The following is a 25,781-nucleotide window of genomic DNA, read 5'->3' as shown; positions in this document are numbered from 1 at the left end:
AGCCAGTGCTTGAAATGTATCATCAGCATGTTTTGCCGATGACAATAATGATTTCCCCCCAAGAGAAAGTAAAAATGAACATCGAAATTAAATAGATAAAAGTAACAGACGAAAAAATTATGAAAAGTTTGTTATTTATATCCGGGGTTCGTTGTACTGAGAGAATTTGTAAGGAGTTTGTTATGCAGAATTCAAGGGACTAGACATTTAGTTCGTTACACTGGGAAGTTTGTTTTATCCGGGGCTCGTTATATCTGGATTACACTGTATTTCTGACAGTCGTTTGCTTGCAGTCTTTTGATGATATTTGATTTTGTTTGAAATATCAGCAACCCCCCCCCCCCCCAATGTATTGATTTTTGTTCTTTTCTCAGACATCAACTTTCTGAGTATGGGGGGGGGGCGGCGGCTGCTCTTGCCCCTCACTACGCTACTTCCCCCTGTTCAGAATTGGTCGTGCTGTGTCGTGCTGCCTTCTGCCTTGCTGTGAAGGAGCATCACAGATAGCGGCAGATTTTCGTCGACTTGGCGGGAAAGATACAAGGAGTTGCAAATAAAGAGATCTTAGTCCTGAAAAACTAAAGAGCTTGATATTAAAATTAATCTCGAGATGAGTTTGGAAAATATCGAAAAAGAGCTGGAAGAAGAGTTTTGTGAGGTTGGGATTGATATTGAGGGAAATTTGGTGATTCTCGAAAGATGTTTGTATTTTTCATTTCTGTTTAGACTCTCTTACGCTGTTGAACATCTTTTAGGCCCATAAAAATTTGTTGTTCAAATCTAAGCAAAATTATTAAAATTTCTTTCCCTAAGATCAGGCTTTATCTATATTTTTATTTAGCAACGAGGCTCTCACCTTTCAAAAAAGATTATTTGGTTTCGTGAGCTTCAAAATTAGAAATTTTTCTTTATTATCCTACCTTTACAGATAATCTCTTGAAAAACTGACTGTTAACAATTGGAATTTTTCGACTAAATAGTATAGGTGAGATGTAGGCTGATAGAAGTTAAAATTTTTCACAATTTTTTTCAAATATTCAATCCAACAAAAATCCTTGAAAACGCAACTTTTAAAATGGTCAAAAAGGTTTTTGAATAAAATAGTCACACTATATTCATTGTTGATATAAAGTTTAAATGAAATTAGTGCACAAAAAACCACAGTTATTTGATAGCATCGATCAAGAAAGACCTTGACTGATGTGCAGCAGGACCCTTATTTTTGTATGAGGGACTGTTTTAATTCAGTAAAATAATTCTTACTACCTAAAAGCAAAATATTGGAAAAAATAACAGGAAAGTAATTGAGTTTTGGAAACAAATTTTAAAAACATCTTAGAGCTATTTCAATGCCAGTTTACAATTGAAACCAATGTGACAACTTCAAAATTTTTTTTAGAGCTGACATCACAACATTTAGCCAAGGCTTTGCAACACAGTAATGATGGTCCCTAAAAATTCTTCCACAGGCTCATTTTCACAGCTGTAACAAAAAAAAAATTTTGAATGCAGGATGCAAGTACTCAATTTTGCTTACAATAATTATCAGAGAGTGACTTGAATTCAAAATTTTCATTGACTAAGAAAAATCTCAAACCAATGATTAGCTGTTTATTATACTAAATGTAAATCTTTAATTTTAGTGCAATCAATGTGTACCTCATATAATCTCAGTGCATCTGACATGCTGGCAAGATGGTTTACATATGTTGCTACAAAGAATGATTGTGATTTCACGGTTGATGTTTTAGATGACTTTTGTAAGGTAAGCCATGATCTATCCAATTGCTAAAAGACTTTCTATTAGGGAACTACCGAATCAGTATTTTCAGAATCCGGCCAAAACCGGATTTACTGGATCTCTTCATAGAATCTGGCCGGAATATCCAGCCATTACCGGATTTTTCTGTCATAAAATAGCTTTGAAATTCTTTGCAAGGAAATACATAGGAAAAAGAATGAAGAGAAAAATGTTATGAATATACCATCCTGTCATGTTTCCCAATGACAAGCACTTGCAATTCAAATCTTAATCCAGGTTAAATACAGGTTAAGTTAACATTGGTTAAACTCTGTGTGATTCACATGGCAAATTTGCTTTTCATTGTGTAAAGTGGGTCTGGGGTGAGCCTCGGTTAAGATCTGATGCTCCTTAATGTATCAACTGTTATAGCTGCAGAGCCTGAGAGGTATATCAACATGTCATGCATACCATGCAAAGAAAGTCTTTTCCTTTGGTGGAAGCAGCACCAAACTACCTTCCCCCACATAATCAAACAAGCCTTCTTCTAAGGGATGTCGAGAAGTTCCCTTTCTTGCATTCTGACCTTGGGCGACTTTAACTTTTGAAAGCTGATGTTAGGGGTGCTTTTAACTTTTAGAATTACATTCAAGTTTGTTCTATTGCTTTTAATTTTTGTCTGTTTGTTGCATTTACTTTTTTATAACCAGTTTCTCTAAAAAATTTCTTTCTTCCAATTAAAATTCTTGAAAATCCGGCAAATGGCTGGATTTCGGAGACAGATCTGGCCGGAACCGGATTTTCAAAAAATCAGGGATCCAGCACCAGATTATCCGGGCTACCAGATATCGGGTACACCCCTACTTTTTATCTTTTCTGTTCTATCTCATGGATACTGCTAATTTGAGCAAATTAAAGCACCTAAAAGAGCCACAAATAAACATTAACCAGTCTCTAAAATTCAATTCGTTTCTAAAATGACACATTATTTTCTTAGATTCTTTATTTTCTTAGAACTGGATTCAGAATTTAAGTTGTTTCATTCCTTGTTTCAGTGTGTGACCTTCAGACATCCTGATAATTTGCAAAATACATATGGAATATTTTATCCCCCTGCTCTCCTTGTGATCTGCTCCGTGATGCTTGTTAGATATACCTCTTCTCCTTGTTTCTAGTATGTTGCAATTATCGGACCCAATTCAACCAAAGAGAAAAAGCAATCAAACAAACAGTCAAATCCATATATGTTTGATAAGAAAACATTACAAGCAAAGTATCCTTTCAATTTGTCTAAAATAGACTCCAATTTAATCATGATGCCTTATAAGTTTTTCAATGGATGTTTGATAAGGAAAAACTTTCATGTATGCCTTTTTGTGGCTGTTGAATATCTCTATGGACAGCTATTTCAATTCAGTCTTCAAAGTACATATTACCTCTTATATGGTAGGAGTAATAGCACCTCAAATTGAATATGGAAGTTTCTACCTACAGATGATTCAATAGGTGCAAACCTGGCTATCTTGTATGGGAAAGGGAAGAACCCAGGGTGGGTGGGGGCTGGTACAGAATTTCACTTGGAAAGTGAACACAAAGCATCGTAACCTCAATATCACATTTATACTTCATGCAAACAAATTAAGAGATCATCAATTAAAGCCTTGGTTTTTCTCGATTTCATTTTAACAAAAGCCTTAACCTAAATTTAAGTTTGATAGAACAAGAAGAAGAAGAGGATATGTTACTAGGGTATACAAATACACCACAGTCAAAGGTAAAATTATTATTGTTATGCTTTCTGCATCATTCACCCAAAATAGATTTCAATTAGATAAACAGTAATGTTTAGCTGGCAAATCACTTTTGGATTTGAAAGTATATTTTAAGCATATTGCATCTTTGAAAAACTTCCTTTTAAAAGAGTTATGAATTCTACATTTACTATAAAAGTCTATTTCAATAAGCATGTCAATAGTTGAATGGAAAGGGGGATCATTTCCTGCTGACTATCCCTTTTTGTCTCAAGCAAAAAATACTTCAACAAAATTCTAATAACATTTAAGCATGCACCAATTTCTCTTTGGAAAAGGAGACCCAATCTAAGGAAACCTTGACTGCAACCCGAGAATAAGTGTCCTATAGATCCGCAAAGGCACCATTGTTGCATTATATTACATTTTTTTTCAAAAATTCAAATCAAATATCAATCAAGTTATTGAAGCTACATAAAAGCTCTTTATACATAGATCTAAAGCAGAGGTGGGCAACCTTTTTGGAGACTGGGCCAGATTTTTCAGACCTTTTCTTTAAGCAGGCCAACGGTAATAAGAAAAAAAATGCAATAGTTGTAATAAAATAGTTATGATATTAATAAAAAACTTTGATTTAAATTCAATTACACTACAATAACAAACATCTCTATAACATCATCCTCGGAAAATCATCCTTGCCAACCAAGAAAAATTATGATATAATATTTTTGCCCACCCCTGATCTAAAGCTTGGGGTAAAATTTCAGACAAATCTATTAATCTTCTTTATCTGTATGCCAATTTTTAGATGTTCTCAGTCAGTATGACCTGAATCGAAGCACGCACATTTTATATTGACGATGTTGACTTATTTCCATTATGTTTCTGCTATTAGCATAAGCAGGTGCGCAACTACAGGGGGGGGGGGGGTCCTAAGGTATTACAAATGAAGTTTGACTTTCAAAACATCACCATTTAAATCCACCTGTTTACCAAAGTCACTTCATGTATATTTTTCTTCAAATCTCAGTGAAGGGTGTTCCGTTTTAGGGTTCTGGAAAACGCTCGCATACAACTCCTGAAGAAGCAACAAATAAAAGGATTGTATCGCTTGTGCGGAAATCTAATGTTCCGTTCTCGCCAGGGTCCTTTTCTCCTAATACAGGGTTCGTGACATCTTATCATAGTTTTGAATTCTTGTAGATTGTTTTTGAATTTATCTTAAGAAAATCTAACAAGTCGATCATCTGTTTGCTGACTGATAAGCTTTATGTACTAAAGATGGCTAAAAAAAGAATTTTAAAGACAGGGCAAATATGACATAAAATAGCTGCTTGCTTGCTGTGATAGCAGAAGTTTAATCAAATCACAGATCACCGATGGAATGGCTACAAACAAGATTAAGATGTACTGCGCATGCATTTTTGCTGCCTTTATCATTTAACTGGGTTTGAACAAGATGGTTCCCAGTTCTGACTTTTGCTGCATGCTTAATGTTTTAAACTGATCATTTCAAACCGGTTAACCAGATTGTATTCAATTTCCTTTTGTAACTATGTGTAATGAATAAGTAATAGAAATACTTAGTAATGTATTTTTCTAGTTTTGCAGCAGCTCATCTTGTCTCTTCCGGATTCTGGCCCTTGGCATAAACTTTTCTGTCTTATATCTTCAAATTTAGCAGAACCAAGTGCAAAGCATTTTCGTGCCTTCTTCAAAATTTTCCGTTACCACTTGAGGCAAATTTATTTCTGTTGTCTCTGATCACGTCTTTTAGAAACATTCAGACTTTATATTTGACCTGTTTTGACAGCAATTCGTCTTTTAGGGTTGCTGCTTCTCCAAAGTATGAAGGAAGACAAAACAAAGGACAAATTGTCGCATCATGTTATTTTTCAGGAGACAACGTGTCGAAATGGCAAGGCACTCGTAAAGGCGTAGAGATAAAGCCATACTGCGAAGAAGCAAACCTAAAAACACCTTATAAATACATGTTTGAAAAGTTATCTGATCGATCATATGGTACGTTGAAATATTTGTTTTAGTATGCATCACTTATTGTAATTGTTCCCATTTCTGTTGCCGCTATATGTTGATACGCTAAACCCTGAAATTGTAACAGGACGGAGTCAAAATGTGCTTCACAAAAAATTCAATTTTATTCAAAGGTGTTCTTTGTAGGTGTCTTCTCCACAAAGTGCGATGTATTCATAGAGAAATTTATTTAAGTTGGGAAGAAATCTGTGATATTCTAAAAAGTTCTGTGATATTCTAAAAAAATGTGTTCATTTGGATAGTAATTGTTCCTTTTGAAATAGAAAGCGCATCTTGTTGTTTTCAAAGCCAACCAATTTCTTAATGCCACCGTACGACAATTGGTGCTTTGCAAACACAAGGTTGAAGAGATGTATAGAATTCCACCGAAGTACTCAGACAGAAGTTTCAGGATTTACTCAAAAGTTTTCAACTTCAACATTTCATTATCAGTTTATTTTAAATAATTACAAGTGGAACGATAGTGCTAACATAAACGATTAAAAGATTTAAAAAGCATATTTTACATGAAATTATCAGCAAGGAAGAATTAAATACTGAAGGACACCTAGAAATAACTCAGAGGAGCTTTCGAGCTACGCGCCCTAAAGTGAACCGGGTTTTTCAGGAGAACTTCAACGAGTACAATATTCTCTCTCTTTTTCAGTGCTCGATGGCATCATAAAATCTCTTGGCGATTCCATGTCAACTGCTTTTGGTTTGGATGAATTCAAACGCATCACGCATTCTTTACAGGTAGGCCTTTCCCTCTTTTTGTCATGATGATCATTAAAATTCTTTTGACGGAGATCAACGATAGCGTGGGCAGTTGGAAATCTTGCTTTGCTCATTGTCTAACTTGTCCAAGAGGCAAAACAAGACGGCTGATCTATATTGGTGTTTAGTTCTCTACTTTTGATAAAGATGATTTTCAAGTCTCATTCTTTCATCTTAAGATTTGCTGCCTTTTCCTTTCAACGGCTGTGGAAAGACTTGTCGAAGGGCCTGTGGTACAGCTCTCATTTTAAAATCTATGTCACAACATTATATTATTGGTTTGTTTAGTAGGATTAGACGGATTTATGTAAGCTAATATTTATTATCCGTCATTAATGTAAGATGATGCTTTTTTTCCAGTCTCAAACTGTAGACTTGACATTTCTACGACCAATTTCATCGATGAAAATTTGTGAAAATTTCGTATAATTTGTCCTTGCTGCTGTTTTGCTTTCCTGTATATACGGAAATGAACAAGGACGAGAGTGATCGCCAAACAGACCTTCTACGTGCCATGTAGTTTTCTTGAGAAGCTGAAATCCTCCGAAAGCTGAGGTCCAATGAATAAAAAACCTACGTATTGATCTAAATACAAATGTCTTTGAACCTTTCCCGTGCTAGGTATACTTTCCTCCAAGGCCCCAACTCGACTGGCATGTGGTAAAGTTTACTGAAAAAGGAAGACTTTCCGATTCATTTGACCATAATTGTATTTGCTTATTCCATTGTTTTCATGCAGGAGGAAATAACTTGTGTTGGGAGAATTTGCTGCGATTCGATGGGGAAATTAAACGCCAAATCAATGCTGATTGAGGGTACAAAACGAATCTCAAATGGGGAGCGCGTGAATTTCGATGTTTCAGAAGTTCGCTCCTTTTCTTCCTTTCCAGGTCAGGTAAGTCCACTGAAAGTCAACTGCCAGTGCTTTGGCGGGGATAATTTGTATTTTGAGAGGGCACCATTTTTGCAAGGACACTTATCATGGTGACCAGTCATCAAGAAGTTTATCATTTAATTAGGTTGCATTCTAAGACAATTTTCATAACACAGTGTGAGATTTTGGAATTTTCAACAACGCAGTCCTATAATGGCTTTTACAACAAGAGGGCCAGTGATGTACTTCTTAGAGAAAATAATTGTTATTGATCAGTAAGCTATTTTTTCCATTTCCAGTTTGTTGGCCCTCATAGGCCCTGTGTTCTCAATTCACTTGCCCTTGTTGGCCCCATAGACCCTGTGTTCTTATGACAACTACATCCTGCCAACCGACACCCCACTTTTCTCGCCGGCGATACTTGTGTATACTGAATTCAATTATTGGCATATATTTTTAGGTTGTTTGTGCAAAAGGTATCAGATCCACGAACAGATTTGTCGTGAAAGAGATTCATGATGTGAGTACCTCAGTTTTTTGTTTAGAATCTTCGAAACAATAAGATTACAGATTTTTGCAGTCATTGAATAGGTAGTGATATCAAGGTGAATATTACTTGATAATTATTGTTCCTTTGTATAAGCAAAAGTTTTTTAAGTGAACGGACAATAACATTTAAAAGCGTTGGATATTTACATAAAATTAATATGAACTAGAAGATTTATAGACCGATTTATAGAAGATCTATCTGCCTCTATGAAGCTATATTTTTCTGTGAGAAAATATTGTATTCTCGACAGGAAACGTAAAAGTATTAGTAAAAACCTTAACAGTTTAGAATTTGTAGCGTTATAAATAACTAAAGATTAAATCTTATCAAAATTTCTTGTGATATTTCTTAGGGTGTAAGGCTGCCATTCCGCTCAACACTTAACAAAGACCAGCCAATCAATAAAGGTATGATCTCATGTTCGCATACGAATCTTGATATAATGCAAATTACTGTTTACTGGTTTGTCATAAAGTTCTCGATACCGTATAGGCAGAGCTGTACACGCTATTTTGTGCTTAGTACAGGACGGTTCTAAATTGCTACTCCAAGTTTCACAATTAATGCGATCATCAGGCAACTGTTGAAACTACTCTCTCTATGGTTATTGTTATATTTAGTATTTTTATATTTGATATATATATATATATATATATATATATATATATATATATATATATATATAATCATAAGGCAAATGCTGACAGGAGGAAAATTCTTTCCACAAGGGTGCTGCCCAATATATATATACATATAGATGTCATGTAAACTAACAATGCAGTATGCACACCTTTGCCTGATCTTTGAAGCAAATCAACGATTTTTTTGAATTTGCAATTTTTGTTAGTTTCCAACGAGTACCGGATCCTGGCTAGTTAATTTTGTCGCTTTTCAGCTGACTTTACCGTTTACGTTGCTTGTGGGCCGTTTGCGACAAGTGACACTTTATCACATTCACCACTTGGAGACTTTCTAAATATCATCGAAACCGAAAGACCTGATGTCTGCATTATGGTATGAAGGCTACACATTTAGAACTTCGATGTTTACAAAAACAACGAGTAGAATTTTGTGTTACACTTTGTTATGCTTTAAGTCGTCTCAATTGTCCCATGTAGAACTGAAAGTGTTATCAATCTTTTTGAACATGCTAATTTCAAAAGATCAGTTGGTTTTTCCATGAAAACCCATGTCAAAGAAATGGTCAAAGAAATATTTTACACAAAACTACATAAAGTCTTTGAAAGTAGAACTTCTTGCGACTCCCTAAAGATAAATACTTTAGACTCGAGTTATGATAGTTGACCGTCATCTTAGAGTCACAAAGTTGATTAAGAGCAAGCAATTTTTCTAGATAACGTTGCCACAAGCAGCTTTTTTTACTATAACATTGAACAGATAGACTTTGAATTATGTTACGAATGTTTGTTTATAAAAGATGTTTATTTTAGACGAATTGAAGAGTTCAGAGTCTTCGTGGAGTTTCCCATGAAATTTGACATAATCTTTTCACATCTTGAAAGTTCTATTAGGGGTATAGGCTTGTACTTAGGCACTAAGGCGATCTTCTAAACAAATTGAACAACTTAGTATGATGGGGTATTCTTTTTCAGCTTGGCCCGTTCATTGACAGCAGAATGCCAGCAATAGAGGTAAGTGTGATATTCTCATTTATTCCCTAAGTTTCACTATTTGAAACTTAAACACTATACCGTTATTTTATGCCGTTATTTTTACACAGTACAGTTTTTTGGTAATCTGCTTCCCTGTTTATTCAGCAATATTTATTATACTCCCGTTCCAGCCACCAAATTAATCGAAAAATTTCTTAAGATTTAACGAAAATCATTTTACTGTGATCCTGCTTCAAAATACAGCGAAAGACCACCGTATTATAGATTTTATTAGTATGTTAGTGTCAATGATTTTCTAGAAAGCCGAAGTCGACTTTGCTTTCGATGAAAAATTCAAGGAATACAGAGACCTGATTACGAGTTCTGCGATGAGGTTTGGCAATAATTTTCTTTTATTTAAATTGAATGATTGGAATAGATGTTAACTGAGATTTTATGTCTGAGATATCTATTTGATTCAAAATAATGTAGCGTGAACGTTTTGAGACATGTCATTTATTCGGTTGTGCTCAGTCAACCTTAAATAAGTTGTTTTAGGTTTTAGGTTAACTGGTTTAAACCGAGTTCGTAGAAGTGCTTACGAAACCCAACTGAATGTCTTTCCGGAAGTAAACATAAATTCCACTTTCTGTTGCCAAACAGCCAGTTTGACTTATCTAACGTTCACAGTATGCTTCATTTTGTTCCAGTGTTGGATCGAAAGTTGTTTTTGTGCCATCACAAAGAGATGCACACCACCATTATGTTTATCCGCAACCTCCGTTTGAATGTGGGCCTAATTATTTTAAAGAGGTAAAAATATAACATGATATTTTTTATGTTTATATTCTCAATTCTAGTTAGTGCTTAAGATAACGTAAAGGCAAAATATGACGTATACACAATAACCTACTTACCTTTGCAGACAAGTCTGTATAGCAAGCCTTTGTTTACCAATACTGAGTTCAGCTCTATCTCTAAAAAGCAATGATATTTAACATAATTATAGAGCCTGAAATATTTATGTTATACATATTTAAGGATAGGTTGTGCATCCGTCACCAATATTCAATGCATTGGCAAGGTGACCTAAGGTGACCTAAGGTGGCCTAAGGTGGCCTAAGGTGGCCTAAGGTGGCCTAAGTTGGCCTAAAACGTCCTGTTGTTCACTGTTGCCTCGTTAAACCAAACAGGTCACCGCTGCTTTAGCATGTTGTGTTCTTTTGTCAATGAATTTGAAAAATAATGGCGTTATTTTTTCAAATTAGCCTTGATACAACAAAATTTGAAATTATCTCCGCTTAATCTTTTTTGTCAGTTTCCCACGATTATGCTTGTAAGGAGTGTCCGACAAAAACCAATAGTTTTAAAAAGGAACCCATAATTTCTTGACCTTGAAATATTTTAATTATTTTTGTTTTATCTTTGGTTTCTCAATTGCCATAGAACGTAAACTTCGTATCAGACCCCGCAACGTTAAGTTTCAACGACGTAGTTTTTGGGATCACCTCAACTGACATTCTATTTCACCTTGGCTCAGAGGAAGCTTTCTCTTTGTAAGTGTATTATTTGCTATTGCTACCACGTAATGGGTTGACGATTAAGTAATTATTCAAACCATGTGATCATGTTTTTACTTGCCTCTTTCATTTTTACGAAATATGATGATATACGATTGGCAAGGATTAGCAACTATTTTATAGCTTTTTTGAGCAACAGCGAAAAAACTCAATGACATAGTTAAAAAATTATCAAACCAGAATAACTAGGGCCCTGAAATATTTTTGAATCACACACAAAAATTCCCCTTAGGAATAATTTTTTGGTCACGAAAAAGCCAAATTGCACCCCAAAATACTGGATAGTTGACTTGTCATTTACTAAGTTTTCCAAATATTTATCAGCAATAAAGAACCAATCCAAGTATTTTACACATTATCGTTAATTTCTTGATAAATTTAGATTTAGTTTTGCTGAAAATTAATCCGAAATAGTTAGAGGCTCCATATCTCGAGTAATTTTTTATGGTTTAAAAAAAAAGACGTACGAAAGATCTCAGAAGGAAGCCAGTTATTTACCACTGCAGAATCCTCAGTTTAATTGTTAACGCCAATTATGAGGACGAGGCGGAAATTAGTTTTTGTTTACTGCTTTTCAGCTCGGCTGGGTCATCAGATCGCCTCGGAAGAATCTGCGATCATCTTCTGAAACAGCAGTCGTGAGTAAATTATGTGGTTATATTTGGCAGTTTCCTGTTTTTACAGTGCATACTCTCACAAGCTAAAGTCCTACTTGCGGTAGTATTTCTCAAACCAGAATCCCACCCCATCATATTCCTGCGTTTATTTACTTGTAAAAATAAAAAACATTTTAAATCCAGTGTGCAAATATTTACCACGGTTGTATTTTGTTTTTCAAGCTCTTTTATTTTTTGCGGAAACATTTAACTTGACTTCGCTTCTCACTTGACTTCGATTTCCCTAGCATTTATAAAAAGTACTTGCGAACATGTGAAATGAAAATCACCAAAATAGCTTTTGTGAGGTATCACAACTTAGGGTCTGTTAAGATATATGTTTTGTACACAAAAAATGTGGATCTTGAGTATTTTTAGAATGTTCATCAAAATATTATCCAAAATATCTGACAAGAAGATGGCAAAACTAACTGCTAGTATCTTCATAACATTTTCCTGGCTGCATTTTTATTTACTTCATGTCTGGTGAAACAGTACTTATGGATTTCTTTTAGATACTACCCGCTTCAACCGCCATCTGAAGAGGTCAACATTGATTACCTACATTTCGAGGAACATGCGTTGATGCAAGTTACCCCTGATGTTCTGATAGTGCCAAGTGATCTACGCTTCTTCATCAAGGTTTGTCTTATATCTGGTATTTGTAATTCTTCGCAGATTTTGCAATGTTTATTTCATGATAGTAAAAGAATTAGATGCAAAGAAACTAGATGAATCTGGGATGACCTTTTAGCTGAAGTTGGTAAAATCAAGGTATAAGTGGGTGGTTAAGTGAAGTTTGCCTTTTTACTGTCCTCAATAGGTGCACAAATTTTTCGCCAAAGATTTCAATCAAAGTAACACAAATTCAGACACTCTGACAAGTGTATTGCTTCAAGGGATGACCTATAGCCAAAAGCCCACGGCTGCTTTCCCCTTGGGCCAAAGGAGAAACTATATCCACCTCACACTCAACATTGAATACACTGGAGGTTGTAAGACAGTGTGTTATTTATATCTGCGATTCAACTTAAAGATCAGATTCAGTGTGCTTGGCAAATGTTTCTATTCTTACTAATTAGATTTGTTTACATGATCACTTGTTTCTGTTTTATCATTTATTATCCTTAACTTTTCCCATTTGACAATGTTCGTGACAATGTTCGTTATTCCTCGACAGAATGTTAATGGATGTCTGTGCGTAAACCCTGGAAGACTGGTAAAAGGCCAGACTGGAGGCACATTTGCAAAACTCTACATTAAGCCACACAAAGTAACTAACGAAGATAGTTCGATTGCAATTAGCGAGAGCTCTGCAGAAATCGTCAAAGTCTAACCTTGTAAATAGCAAATGTATTACAATTATTGTAAGAAAGATCGATAAAGAAAACTAGTTTTGTTATAAGCCAGTGAAATTTTTGTGGGGTCCTTGCTTCTGTTTTTGCAGTTACAAGCTCAAAGGGTGCGTGACGGATGATTCACTACCATTTATTTTCATACTCTTTTCTGAAAAAAATCGTTCATGCAGTGGGCTAAAATTGCAGCATATTTTAGAAATATAGAAACAACTACAACAAAATGAAGTAATGAAATATTTGAGGGAAAAAGACAAGTAGAGTGAAAAGATCAGAAATCATTTAAATCTGTGGGAGCGTGGACTATGAGACTTTGGCTCTGCCATTCAACGAGAGGCAACTAACGGTTACTAAAACGCGGCTTTTACTGATAATATCTTTTATTTAGCCTATGATATTAGAAATTCGCTTTGACACTCACAATTTGATTTATATTATGACCAGATTTATATTTATATTTTTGGCACATTTTCCCAAAGTTTCAGTGACGTAGATAGGAAAATTCATACAAGGGGCGAGCAATTTAGACACAATCTGATAAACAGTTTTATCTTGTCCTAAATTTGTACATAACATAACGACACCAATACTGAAATAAACAAGATATAAATTCTTATCATTTATTCAAAATTGAGTGTCATTTGAAGATTGTTCTTGGCCTCTCCTCAAAAAAGGCATTTTTAAGCATCACACCTTATTGAAAGAGATTGCCAATCTGATTTAGAACAGAGAAAGAATTCGTTATATTCCGCTTCAAACTCTTTCCTTTTAAAAAAACATATTTAAATAAAGATCTATTATTATTATTATTATTATTATTATTATTATTATTATTCTGCATCCCAAAAATAAACTTCTATTGTACCACACATCCAAAGTTTCTTGGCACTTCACTGTTGCAGACCTATCGAAGAACTGGGTCATTGAGAACCTCGATAATCTTGTCTCTAAATACATTCGCCAGTGGCTTGATCTTCCCATAAGTGCTACTTTAACTAGTATAGTTCTTTCTAAAAATCAATTTGGTCTCGATCTTCAGCTACCTTCTGTCAAATTCACTCAATGCGAAACTGTTTCACGCAATGCCCTCCGAACTTTTCCTAACACAAACATTCAAGCTTTATGGAAAAACACCAGTAGTGGGATGAATCTGCAATACGACATTTACCGTAACACCTAAGAGGTACTGAAAGCAGTAAAATCAGACAGTAGAGAGCGCTTGGCACATCAATTACTATCCCAGGGTGCTATTATTTCATTTCTGTTGGACCACTCTCTTAAAAAGCTCAATGGTCTTTGGTCTGTTGTGCAGAGCAACCTACCCACAAACATTTTCAAATTCACCATCAAATACCTGAGCAATACTCTCCCTACGCGCAAAAGCCTTTGGAACCTAAGCCATCATCTGATTGCGAATTCTGCCTTCTTCAGGAAACTTTACTCCATGTCGTTGCAGGCTGCAAAGTTTATCGCGAACAAGGTCGTTATACCTGGCGTCATAATTCTGCTCTAAATTTTCTTGCAACCTCCTTGAAAGCAATAGAGGGATCTCTCTTTTTGCCGATATACCTGGCTTCTCCTCACCATCCATCATAACTGGAGACAATCTGCGCCCAGATCTACTTCTGCGTACAAAGGAAAACATTCTTTATGTTTTGGAACTAACGATAGGATTTGAAACTAACCTTAACTGCAATGCAGAAAGGAAACGTTTAAAATATGCTCGCCTTGTCTCAGATCTAAGACCAAGGTTCAAATCTGTCATATTTATAAATCTCTCCATCAGCTCTCTTGGCATCTTCAGCGACTCATGCAGCTCATTCCTTGAAATGTGTGACTCTCTTTCCATCGATGATCAACACAAACGATATCTCATTTCTAAGCTTTCTACGATATCCATTCGTACCACCTATTACATCTTTTGCTGTAGGAACAAAACATGGACTAACCCAGAGCTACTCCCCTTTTAACGTTTTTTTTTCTTTTCTCTTTACTACGATTGTAATAGTCTTATTTTGTGAAAACAGGCTAGCCAGTTACAAATTAACTTGTAATAGTGAGATTTGTAATTGTAGTTTTAACTGGATTTCAAAATGAAAAGTTTCCATTAATATTATCATTATTATTATTATTACTTTGATTTAAAGTTGGCTGTTCGAAATAGCTAAAAATAAAAGCTAATTAAGGCCAACTATTTACAAAAGGTGTATACAAAGGAAATACATAATAATTACAAGAAACCTAAACTATATGTAAAAGTTTTGCAAATCCTACAGTTGCAATGTTTGCATTTTGTTTTCTTAAGATGTTTTTTAAAAACAGTCAAAGAGACTGAAGTTTTCACTTTACAGGTAATTTTTCCCATATTCTTTGATCCATGAACCTTACGGTATCTGTACCATAGCATGTGGTTCTCACTTTTGGTAGGTTTAAATTGCTCGCGCTTCTTAGTTGATACGGCATTGCCTTTTCCTCAAAAATTTCCATCATAAACGAGGGATTCAAGTGCTTCCTTGTTTTGTAAATTTCAACCACGAGCAACTGTAGGTTCTTCTGATGTATACCGTAATATCATTTTCTAACAATTTCTCGTAAGGAGAGGTGTTGTCTTTGTATGCGATTCGAAAGGCCCTTTCCTGTATCCTGTTTATCTTATTATTAAAATTTTGTCATGGAACATCCAGATTAATAGGCAGTAGCTGAATTGTGACATTATAAAAGTGTTCATCATCAGTTTCATTTATTATAAAGATATTTATTATAAAGATAGACCAACCCTGTCACATTTCCAACAAGATCAGAAATTTTCCGGCAAAATAGCAGTTAAGTTTTACAGGGGGGTTTCTTGCTACCGTTGACCCCCTCTGTTCACTCCACTGCAAAGCTTTATATCGGAGGAATATCATTATTCTTTAAAAAGATTTCTTCTCAGACCATGTAATTCTCGTTTAATCGATAAGTCTGACCGTAAAAAGGAAAGACAGAGCTTATCATTCTTCGTTACAGTGTTTATATTGTTAATAAAATAAGAACGGTGTAAATATTGAGTGGAAAAACAAGGATAAGAATCTTGTGATAAATCTGGATCAATTTGTCCTAATTGTGTGGGACTGTTATCAAGCCAACGCAAGAGAAGCTAAAGGGTGACAGGGTGTTGCACTGGGCGATGCACGGGGCGTCGTGCGGGGCATTGCATTAACCATGTCACCTAGGGCCAAAGAAGGCAACTTTATACCCCATGCAACCAAAGGCTAAAAATATTGTTTATGGACTAAGGATTACCCAAGGACCACAAGGAAGATTTCTCGAGATGAGATGATGTCATTATTGATGCCAACCATCAACATATCTTCGTCCCATTCAGATAGAGATTTAGATCTAGCGCAATCCATGACTCTGTTTATCTTGAATTGCGAGGGCCTACACATCAAAGTTGTAAGTACTAGCAAACAGTTTACTTAAAACTCCTGCCAAAAATCTTAGAACACTTGGAATTTGCCGATATCTTGCGCAAATCCACCGCCATCCACCTCCCCCCTTACAACAATTTTGATAAACTACAAATAAGCTAAGAGATTACGAAGAACATTCACTCGTGTGACCCGTCTGATTTTTGCCGAAACTATCAGTTCTTGGGAGAAGGACGCTAGTAGTAGTAGTTTTCGGGCAGATGTAAATTGCTTAATGGTGCACGTAATTTTAGCAGACTCTTGTGAAGCACTACGTTTAGGCCCCTTTGCGAATATTTGGCAGACACAATATTAACTGACAACGGAATGAATTGAGTTACATCAAAGAAACTGCACTGAGCTGAGCAGATAAGTGTAGATACTGGTCTTCGTATAAACATGTTTACAAAAAAAGGTAAAAGAGAGAGATGTGACGAAACAAATTTTCTATTAAACGAAGTCAGGTTGATGCTTCCATTACAAAAATTGAAACAGAAAAAGGAAACACGTGGTGCTTGTAAATGAGCTTTGCCGTAGTTAAAAACGATACAAATAACATAGAAGTGTTTTAAGTCAATCAAGGAATAGTCATAGATAACTTACAATTGATGCTATGAAGCGGATATATGTTGTCCAGCCAAGCCCTTAAAACTTTCCATTGCCGAAGTATCTCTACAACCGAATTTTCTAAATGCAGATTACTTTGGAAAGCACGGTAACGTTTCGCGGCTGTATTCAAAAGAAAAGTCACTGAGGAGGCGACTCAAACATTCGGAGGTGTGAAGAAAAGATCGCGCACACTTTTTGTAAAAAGACATTGTGAATGCAAACCAAATACAAAGCAAGCAACAAAGGAAGAGCAGGCATCATTTCAAGTTCTTCTTCCTCAATACAATCAATGCATAGACAAATTAAGTTGTCAGTCAGAAGGGCTCAATTTTAGGCAATGGCATCTCAACAATAACTTGCGTTACCGATTCGTGAAAGATTAGATAGATCTTCTATACAACTTGAAGCACTGCAAAAAGTACTGCTTAAGCAAGAACACACGACTAAAGAGTGCAAAGAGACTAAACCTCCTCAAACTAATCCGAATGACGTGGCAAACATCTTGACAGAGTACCGTCCCTAATTTATAATTCTTTCTTTAAAATGGCTTTGAAAAAAGCAAACATTTCAGTATACTAAAGCAAACATATAGTTTTGAAATCTATCTAATAAGCACGAAAAAACCGCTTTGTGTAGACAGAAGGAGTTCGTTTTCGCCTTAAGATTCCATTGGTAATATTCTCAATAGACAAGCGGCACAGATCGGGCAACCTCAACAGTCATCTGATCGCGTTTCTGATTGGCCTATTTCGATCCACAACAGGGTAGATTTGTTTCCTAGCGTAAAGTTTTCGATCTATGTTCTGACGTTTCATACTCTGAATAGTGTCAGACGTAAAGCTTTAGCATACTCAAATGTTTGCTTTTTTTAAAGCCATTTTTAAGTTTTGTACCACCAAAAGATTGTTTGAACTCTTTCTTTCTAATTCTTTCTTTCTAAAATTATTTTCTGATGAATTTGGCAAAGGACACCGTTTCTAAAACCACCCATACCCACTTTTTCCCGAGGATGTACCTAGCTATATTTCTACAAATTAATAATAAAATAGCAACATGTGTCTCGGCTATCCATCTTGCAGCAATTCAAATTTACTGGTCTTTGCCGCCGTTTTCAGCGCGGGTTTCCTCTAATTTCAGATTCTCTACATCCTTATTCATGTTCACATTATCAACATCCTTGCTTTGCTCATCTTCTTTTTTTTCAACAACAGGGATACGCTGTTCCATTTCATCCTCCTTGTCGACCATCGAACCCAGAGTCTCTTTGCCTTCATCCTTTCGCACAGTCTTGTCACCGTGATCTTCTCTTGAGCTGCGTGTTTCCTGTCTTTTCTCCTCCTTTTTCAAACCAGCACCTTTATCTTTTTCTCTTTCCTCATTACCTGCATGATATCATTCCAAAATAAGCAAATAAAAACACAACAGACCAAATATCAATATATGTCTTTTTCTAAAAAATTTGAACCTCGGTTGTGATTCGAAATAAATTCAAACAATTATGCAACGGTTAAACGAAAGATTATTCTTCAGAGCTGAAAAATAATAGGTGCTACCTAAAAATGTTAATTCTCTTTCATAAATACTTGTGTGTTGTTTATTTTTGTAAAATTTGTAAATGTGTGTTGTTTATGGTTGTCTATTGTTAAAGGTTGCTTAATAATTAACAAAGCCAACATTTCTATATGTTGTCGTAGCAAATTATTTATTTTAATACATTAGAGTTTTACACATGAAAAACAAATTACACATAAGCGAGCAAGATGTGTACTTTTGTCAAAAGCGTCCAGCATCGAGAACAACCGAGTGCGTGATTCTATGCTTGTCGGCTAGTGTTTTCTAATTGCCTTTTTAATAAAGGGATATTGGGAAGATAATATTTGCAACATTGATGGATTAACAATTTTAGAGGGAAACTGGTTTTAATTAAAAGTTCAACAATAAAATCTTCACAAAACATCATACCTGCTTCAACTTGCTTTGACGCTTCATCATCTTTCTGTGTCCTATCCTTGTTTTCTTCCTGGACCATTGCCAAAAGATCGTCTAAATCTGCATCTGGTACATCTCCTAAATCATCGGTTCCTTCTTTGTCTTTTCGTGCACTCTCTTTATTAGTAGCGGCTTTCGATTTGTTTCTTTCTTCCTCTTGGAGGATTTCTTCACAAGGGAAGTAAAACTGCAGATACTCTCCATAAATGTTCCAATCACTATTTAAAAATATGCAGAAAATTACCTTGTCCACCTATAAAGAAAATTGAAGTTTTTAAGAAAAGATTATTGCAGGTGCAATACTTTGTACTCGTAGACAATATAATATTTACTTGGATTTGTAGACAGAGAAACAGAGATGAAACCAACATGTCCCATTTAGGAAAAGGCGTCCTTCTTTTCTTGGTATTTATTTTGTTTTTCTTGTAGGTCGTGTATTTAATGTCTAAGTTTTGATTTTAATCTCTGTGTCAAAATGGCCCCGGAGTAGCCTTCTGCTCGTATAGCTTTTGTATCGTATAGTAATTTTGCAATGTAAATCTGTATTGTAATATTTTCGTGAATATAGATAAAGAGAAGTAGAGACTTCTGTGTGCCACGAAAACGAAATCTAAAATCAACTCATTAACAGGGGCGTACAGCCTTCCTAGTTTTACTACCTTGTGTCAGTAATTAATAAAGTCTTGCTTTAAAATACCTTGTCAGCATTGTCGTCCACTTCCAACCATTTTCTAACAGTATTCAAAGCCACATGTGCTGCATCGGTTGACGGATAGCCTAAGTAGAACAAAGGAAGCTTTCAGTAACGTGGCAACAAAAAAATCTACTTAACCTTGGCCAAGCAAACACTTGGAATAATGAGCTGGTTATCAGGCTAAGCAACTGTCCGCTTGCTAACCCAAGTAACCATGGGGGCTATGTTTAATTAAAGTTAAGTTTAAAGAAAGTAAAGCAAATGTATTGTATTTTCTTACCATAAACCCCAGTAGAAATGCAAGGGAAGGCCTAAAAAATTACAGAAAGTAAAATCAAATTTGCATTTCGATGCGAAATTAATCCAACAAAAAAAAAATTTTAAGAAAAAATGATAGCCTAAAACGTGGTTCAACTTTCTTTAAAAATATGCTGGGCAGAAAGATCACATATAATTATCTAACAGAACATTAGGCATTAAACAAAACGTTGACCAAACAGATCAGAACCAACAAATATTTATTATCAAGCACTATATGATTTTTACGCTACATAAATATCTGAAAGAGTTTAGAGCTAAAGATGGACTTGGATACTACTTTTTCATTATTCATATCTGTTACAACTTGAATATATTTCTCATAATACATACAATTGTTCTGATGTTGAATTTTAGGGCCATGTCCAAACAGTTCTGATAACATCTTTCAAGAAATACTGGCTGTTTACCAACTGGGCCAACTGTATGTATGATATCTGAAACACCGTAACAGCTATGATTACAAAAATTTCCTAACTGCTTTTATACTTTATCAGTGGTAGACGTTAATCATAGGGCAATAATTAGCTGAATTGGACATTTAAAATGTTTTGTGTTTAAAAGCAAATTATAAAAAGCCATTGACCAAATAAACATCAACAAAACATGAGAAAACTACTTACATCTTGCTGGCAAGCGATGACCTAAAAGAAAAGAAAAAATGTTAAACTTGCTTGAACAAATAATATGGTAATATAACAAAATAGTTTGAAACTTGAAAATTGAGAAGTAAATATTCAAGAATGGCTCGCTGGAAAAATGTTCTTTTACTGTTTACTTTAAAAAACCAATACTAAGACTAGCATGTAAGTAATTGCAGAAAAACAATTTTGAGAAATTAATGGTCTATGAAAATTTAAAAACAAAAATGGTGAGATAGTTCTAAACAACTATACAATTGATAAAGTTACCTTTGGTCTGCTTAATCTGGTCTACATATCCAAAATATGAGCATGATCAATACTATCTAATATAAACAAACATCTGAGAAATGAATTACAATGTAAACAGCATGTTGCAGAATGAATGTCTTCTAAGCTACAGCTATGCACTTTGCCTGTAAATATTTCTTGGCAAACCTGAAGTAATTTTGGCATCACCAGTGTTGCAGCCTTTTAGAGGAATACACTCATTACGAAGGGAGGATCCAGCAGCCCGGTGGATTGCCCCATCAACTAAGAGCAAAAATAAAGATATTGAAATGCAAAATCTGAGTAAAAAATATGGCTCTATTCAAGAAACATAAAAAGAGAATCAGAAACAAGACAAAAAATGTTTATTATGTTCAATATTTTATATGTATTTCTTGTTAATACAATAGAAGATGCCAGATTCTTACCTCCTCCTCCACCAAGTAAAGACGAATTAGCTAGGGTGATAGAGCAAAAATGTATTAGATACATTACAGGAAAAACATTTTGTAAAGCGCATCAAAAGTATTCATAAAAAAAAGTAAATAGACTAATGCCACAAAAGTCATGATTGGTGAAAAGAACAATATATCATTGAGTTTTAAAAGAGACTCTTAAACATATCATTGTCCGGTACACTTTATGCCTTGCCATCTTACCGCCATTAATGGGCAAAAAAATAGTTTTGACTGAAAAGAAGCCACAACATAGAATGGGAAGCATAATAACAAACAATGGTTCACTTTGATTTTGATATAAACAAAATAATAATTAATGGGTACTATGTGATATTCATATATTAAATTTATGGAAATAAATGCACTGTTCATCTCTTTTTTGCTACTTCTCTGATTAGCAATTATAAGACAAAGATTCCCTCCATTAAAAAGGCAGACAGAAGTTACTTCTTTCAATTCAATGTAGCTAGGGAGGCTTTGCAAATTGCATAATAACAGAAGTGTTCATAAAATAAAAACTTTTGACTTTGTGGCAATAGAAAAACGAGGACAAAGACTTGAAACAATATAACTTACCCGCATTGACTATAGCATCAATTTCAAGAGTTGTAATGTCACCTTGCTTGATTGCTATTTTGTTGTTGAATGATTTGTTGACAGGATAGACAACCTGAGATGCTGGAATCTTTCCTTTCATAAAAGATGGTAAATATGTACTTCTTTAATCTTATTAAGCATTTGTAAATCAACATCAGCACTTGATGACAAGTATTGCTCTACATAAAGCCCATACAAATCAGCTGATGATTTACAATTGAAAAAACTCAAACTCAACTATTTACACTCTTCAAACTTTTAAATAACAAATTAACACCAATTCACAATATTAGTGCTTAAAATAACAATTATGATGATAAGTTAAAAGTAGAATTCTTGAAGAGAACTCACAATAATAAGAAATGCCCCCCCCCCTTTATATCTGCTTAAGGTCCCCTGTATACCATTATGTCAGCTTAAGGTTACTTTCATATTAACATTTTGCAAGTAGAAAAATAATTTTCTTCAATCAGCTTCAAAAATCAGCCCATGACGTACAATAATATTGCCAGAACTTCATAGATGGGGTTCTCGTTATATTTGAAAATGCAATCCTAGTGAACTGAGCATTGAATTTCATTGCTGGGAATGCAATGTTTCCAATATCTATATGCTCCAATTTTACTTACAAAACAACATAAAAAGTTACAATGTTAAGGTTGGGAGGGTGCAGCAAATTGCTGCAACAAAAATTTATGCCAAATGGTGTAGCATGTTTTAATGGCAAATCATAAATATGTTCTGTTAAGGAAAACAATTTAACTTTCTATCGATTACTGTCAAAGGCCAAAATACAACCTTTTTTGCAGGGCCAACCCTGATAAACTAGGGAAAACAGCCATATTTTTCACATTAAAAGGTATTTTATTTATAACACTTAATGTTTCGGTATACCCCTGGTATCTCGGTCCTTGATTGCCGTGTAAGAATCTGATATAAGATGAATAAGCACAATACCCCAGGTTGTATTTCATGTTAACTATATGCCGAAGGCAAACCAGGGAATTTGTTTAGGTAGGCCGAAAATAGGAGCAGTTAATAAAGCTGTAAATATTGTATGCCAGGCAAAGAAATTTGGTTAATAGAGAAACTTTGGTGTATGTGGTGTAGTCTTTATTTTATTCTTTCTCATGTTTAGTGGCTTCCTGTTTTACGTACACCAAAAACTTTTGCTTTGGTTTGCACAGCAAATGCCAAAAAACCCTCAGTGTACGCCAAAGATCTTCAGGCCTAAGTCCAATGAAATTCACCCAGGACAATACCACATTGCAGAATTTGAAGAAATATTTCATGCATTTTCATCAGCTATCAAAAATTAGAAGAAAAACAAAACAAATTCATCACTGCAAAACTAAATTTATCTCTAACAAAACTCTTTCAGGGAAACATTACCAAACTGGTCATCACTGTTCTTTATAGAAACCTTTGCAAAGCAGCAAACATCACTCTTACACATTTACCCATGAAGCAAAAGTCAGCGTTCTTTAGCTACAATGGAGATAGTTCTAGCAGCATGGTTTACTTACCTTTGAACCTGAAATGTTCTTTCCGAACCTGCCAAATGGCAGGCCAAACAACTAGCTCATCAGCTTTTTCAAAATTTTTCCCACACCTGTACAACTTTCTTTTATCATTGATTGGCATTTCTAAGTACATTTTACCATATTTATCATTGTCTGGGTCACCATAAAACTCTGCAAAAATAGAAGTCAGACTTCTGTTAAAAATAATTGAAGCATCATAATCAAATTAATGCCATTAAAATAAACTACCCTCATAGAACAGGTTTTCCAATCCTAGAACAAATTTTAAAAATAAACTATTATTGTAAATGAAACCAAAGCTAGAGCAATCATTGAATATTGTAGCTGAAATAGCAGAATTGCAGTCAGTACTGGTGCTTGGTGAGTAGTTAAGAAAAAAATTCAGTGGTGGTTAATAAATTTTAAGAAAATTAAACTTTACAATCATCAGTGAACATAAATCTTGGAAGAAAACATGCCCTATTACAGGGACAACTAATTTATATGAAAAAAATATATATAGTATTCAAACTCAGCTGGTATATAAATGTGTTTGTTGGGATATTAAGATTTGCAGTTTATTTGCTGCGAATCTATTAAACAACAGAAAAATTGTATTAAAATCAATATTCTGTTAAAATCTATTATGCTGTCCTTAGATATTCTTAAGTGTCGACCGCGAACATGGTGGGTGGGTGATTAATCCAACCCTCAGAACCCTAATATTTTTAAATAAACTTGTTAAAAAGGATGAATTACACGGGGATCCAACATTTATTTTGTAAAAAGCGGTTTTATTTTGGTTGAAATCTTGCTGTTTTTGACGTTACTTGCTCGTTGCTAGAACAGAGGGAATCCCCATATTCGAAGCCACCTTAGGTCGACACTTAGCCGCGGGAGCCATTATTTGTTTGCGAATCGCAAGATGTCGTGGTAGTATTCTTGAAAATTCTTAGGTAGTTGTGCGATTAAACTGTTCGAAAAACGTTGGAAATTATTCTTGAAAGATAGGAGAACATTTTGATGCATTAATATTGGTTACGGTTTTGTGTTTGCTTATCGATTTTGAAAATTCGATAGGAGCTGTAGGCGGACATGAACAATCCGGAGAGCTACCATGTTTTGTTTGATGTCATATTTCTAGGAGAGCGTTCCCTGACCCTAGGCGACCTGTGATTCGTTGATGTAGTCAAAAAACTCCTTGACGTGTATGACACGAGGTTAATCGGATTATCCGAACCGGATCCTTCACCTTCGCCGCTGTACATAGTTGACATGAGCCGTACAATTTGCATGAGCCGTACAGCTCCGGCCCACTATGGCTGATTTGTCCAGCCTTGGCCTCAGCTGTGAACTGGTGTGGTAAAGAAATGACAACAATTTTCATTAGTTTCTTGTTACCTTCTCTAGATTTGACCCTGTCGCTCCCCTTCACAGGAGGCTCTGACTTCGTCCTTGGAATGTTCGGTTTTTTGGAAGTTGCTCTGCTTTCATGCTCATCCATCGTTAAACTTCGTTTCATTCCATAAACACCTTGGACTTCCTCTTCAATTCTTGGAGATACAAGAACAACAGTCCCAATGAAAGCTGCGCGCGCAACCGTACTCGTTTTGGTGAAGGGAAAGTACGTCACCAAAATGTGACGTCACCAAGAACCTTCTTTTAGAATATTTGAATTTTAACCACATATACCACATATCATAAAAGGTCATAATGAAATAATTCAAAATATGCAAATTTAGTCAAATATGTTTAAATTCGGTTGAGATATTATTGCCAATAAACGATTTGGAGTTTGCTACGAATCACTGTTATTATGACACAGAAGTTTGATGGGGAAAGAGCCGATATTTATCTCAGCCAATTTGTAACACATTTGACTGATTTTGCACATTTAGAGGTATTTCACGATGCTCTTTCAGGCTATGTGATCCAAATTCAAATTTTTGCGACATCATCACTTTAGAACTCTGTACCTCGTCTGCCCGTTTAACGCCGGCCTTTTTTTAAAGGCGTTAATTTTTTATGACGCAGCGCTTTTAGAAAGGGATTCGAAAACATACACTCCTAATCTAGAGAAAGTAGAATGCATTAAAACAGTGAACAGTTACGGCCGCTCAAATTCGTTCGTTTTATCATTTGTTCCTCTTATATCAAATTCTGTGTCAAAAAGAATCATTTGTGAATTATAACTGAAAAATTACCCTGTTCCGATTACCACATCATCAAGAACGAGCTACAAACTATTTCTATAAGAATACCTAGTTTTTTGCAGAGCCTCAATTTTCGTAAAAAATTCGAT

The 25,781-nt window shown here is 35.0% G+C and overlaps 2 protein-coding genes across 2 annotated transcripts; one reads left to right on the top strand and one right to left on the bottom strand.

Annotated features, from left to right (window-relative positions):
- Nucleotides 1-514: 514 nt before the first annotated feature.
- On the top strand, nucleotides 515-12,981 carry LOC135692561 (DNA polymerase alpha subunit B-like). The gene is made up of 18 exons (XM_065210739.2): nucleotides 515-701; nucleotides 1,644-1,765; nucleotides 2,917-3,014; nucleotides 3,452-3,515; nucleotides 4,543-4,658; nucleotides 5,321-5,514; nucleotides 6,194-6,282; nucleotides 7,043-7,198; nucleotides 7,638-7,697; nucleotides 8,080-8,134; nucleotides 8,623-8,741; nucleotides 9,341-9,379; nucleotides 9,661-9,734; nucleotides 10,051-10,153; nucleotides 10,787-10,896; nucleotides 11,499-11,558; nucleotides 12,092-12,218; nucleotides 12,757-12,981. Exons 1-18 carry the CDS (start codon nucleotides 611-613, stop codon nucleotides 12,910-12,912), a joined length of 1,833 nt encoding a protein of 610 aa, XP_065066811.2. The 5' UTR covers nucleotides 515-610; the 3' UTR covers nucleotides 12,913-12,981.
- Nucleotides 12,982-16,742: 3,761 nt separating this feature from the next.
- On the bottom strand, nucleotides 16,743-25,065 carry LOC135692617 (ADP-ribose glycohydrolase MACROD2). Its single transcript, XM_065210815.2, has 11 exons — nucleotides 24,881-25,065; nucleotides 23,483-23,650; nucleotides 21,936-22,049; nucleotides 21,330-21,359; nucleotides 21,070-21,165; nucleotides 20,614-20,634; nucleotides 20,324-20,427; nucleotides 19,953-19,983; nucleotides 19,676-19,755; nucleotides 18,952-19,231; nucleotides 16,743-18,371 (listed from the first exon to the last, which is right to left on the bottom strand). The coding sequence occupies exons 1-11, from the start codon at nucleotides 24,999-25,001 to the stop codon at nucleotides 18,079-18,081; spliced, it is 1,338 nt and encodes a 445-aa protein (XP_065066887.2). The 5' UTR covers nucleotides 25,002-25,065; the 3' UTR covers nucleotides 16,743-18,078.
- Nucleotides 25,066-25,781: the final 716 nt, after the last annotated feature.

Source organism: Rhopilema esculentum, chromosome 10, assembly GCF_057945365.1.
Source record: "Rhopilema esculentum isolate cy_ngs chromosome 10, ASM5794536v1, whole genome shotgun sequence".
NCBI lineage: Eukaryota > Metazoa > Cnidaria > Scyphozoa > Rhizostomeae > Rhizostomatidae > Rhopilema > Rhopilema esculentum.
This window is presented reverse-complemented; position numbering and strand designations above follow the sequence as displayed.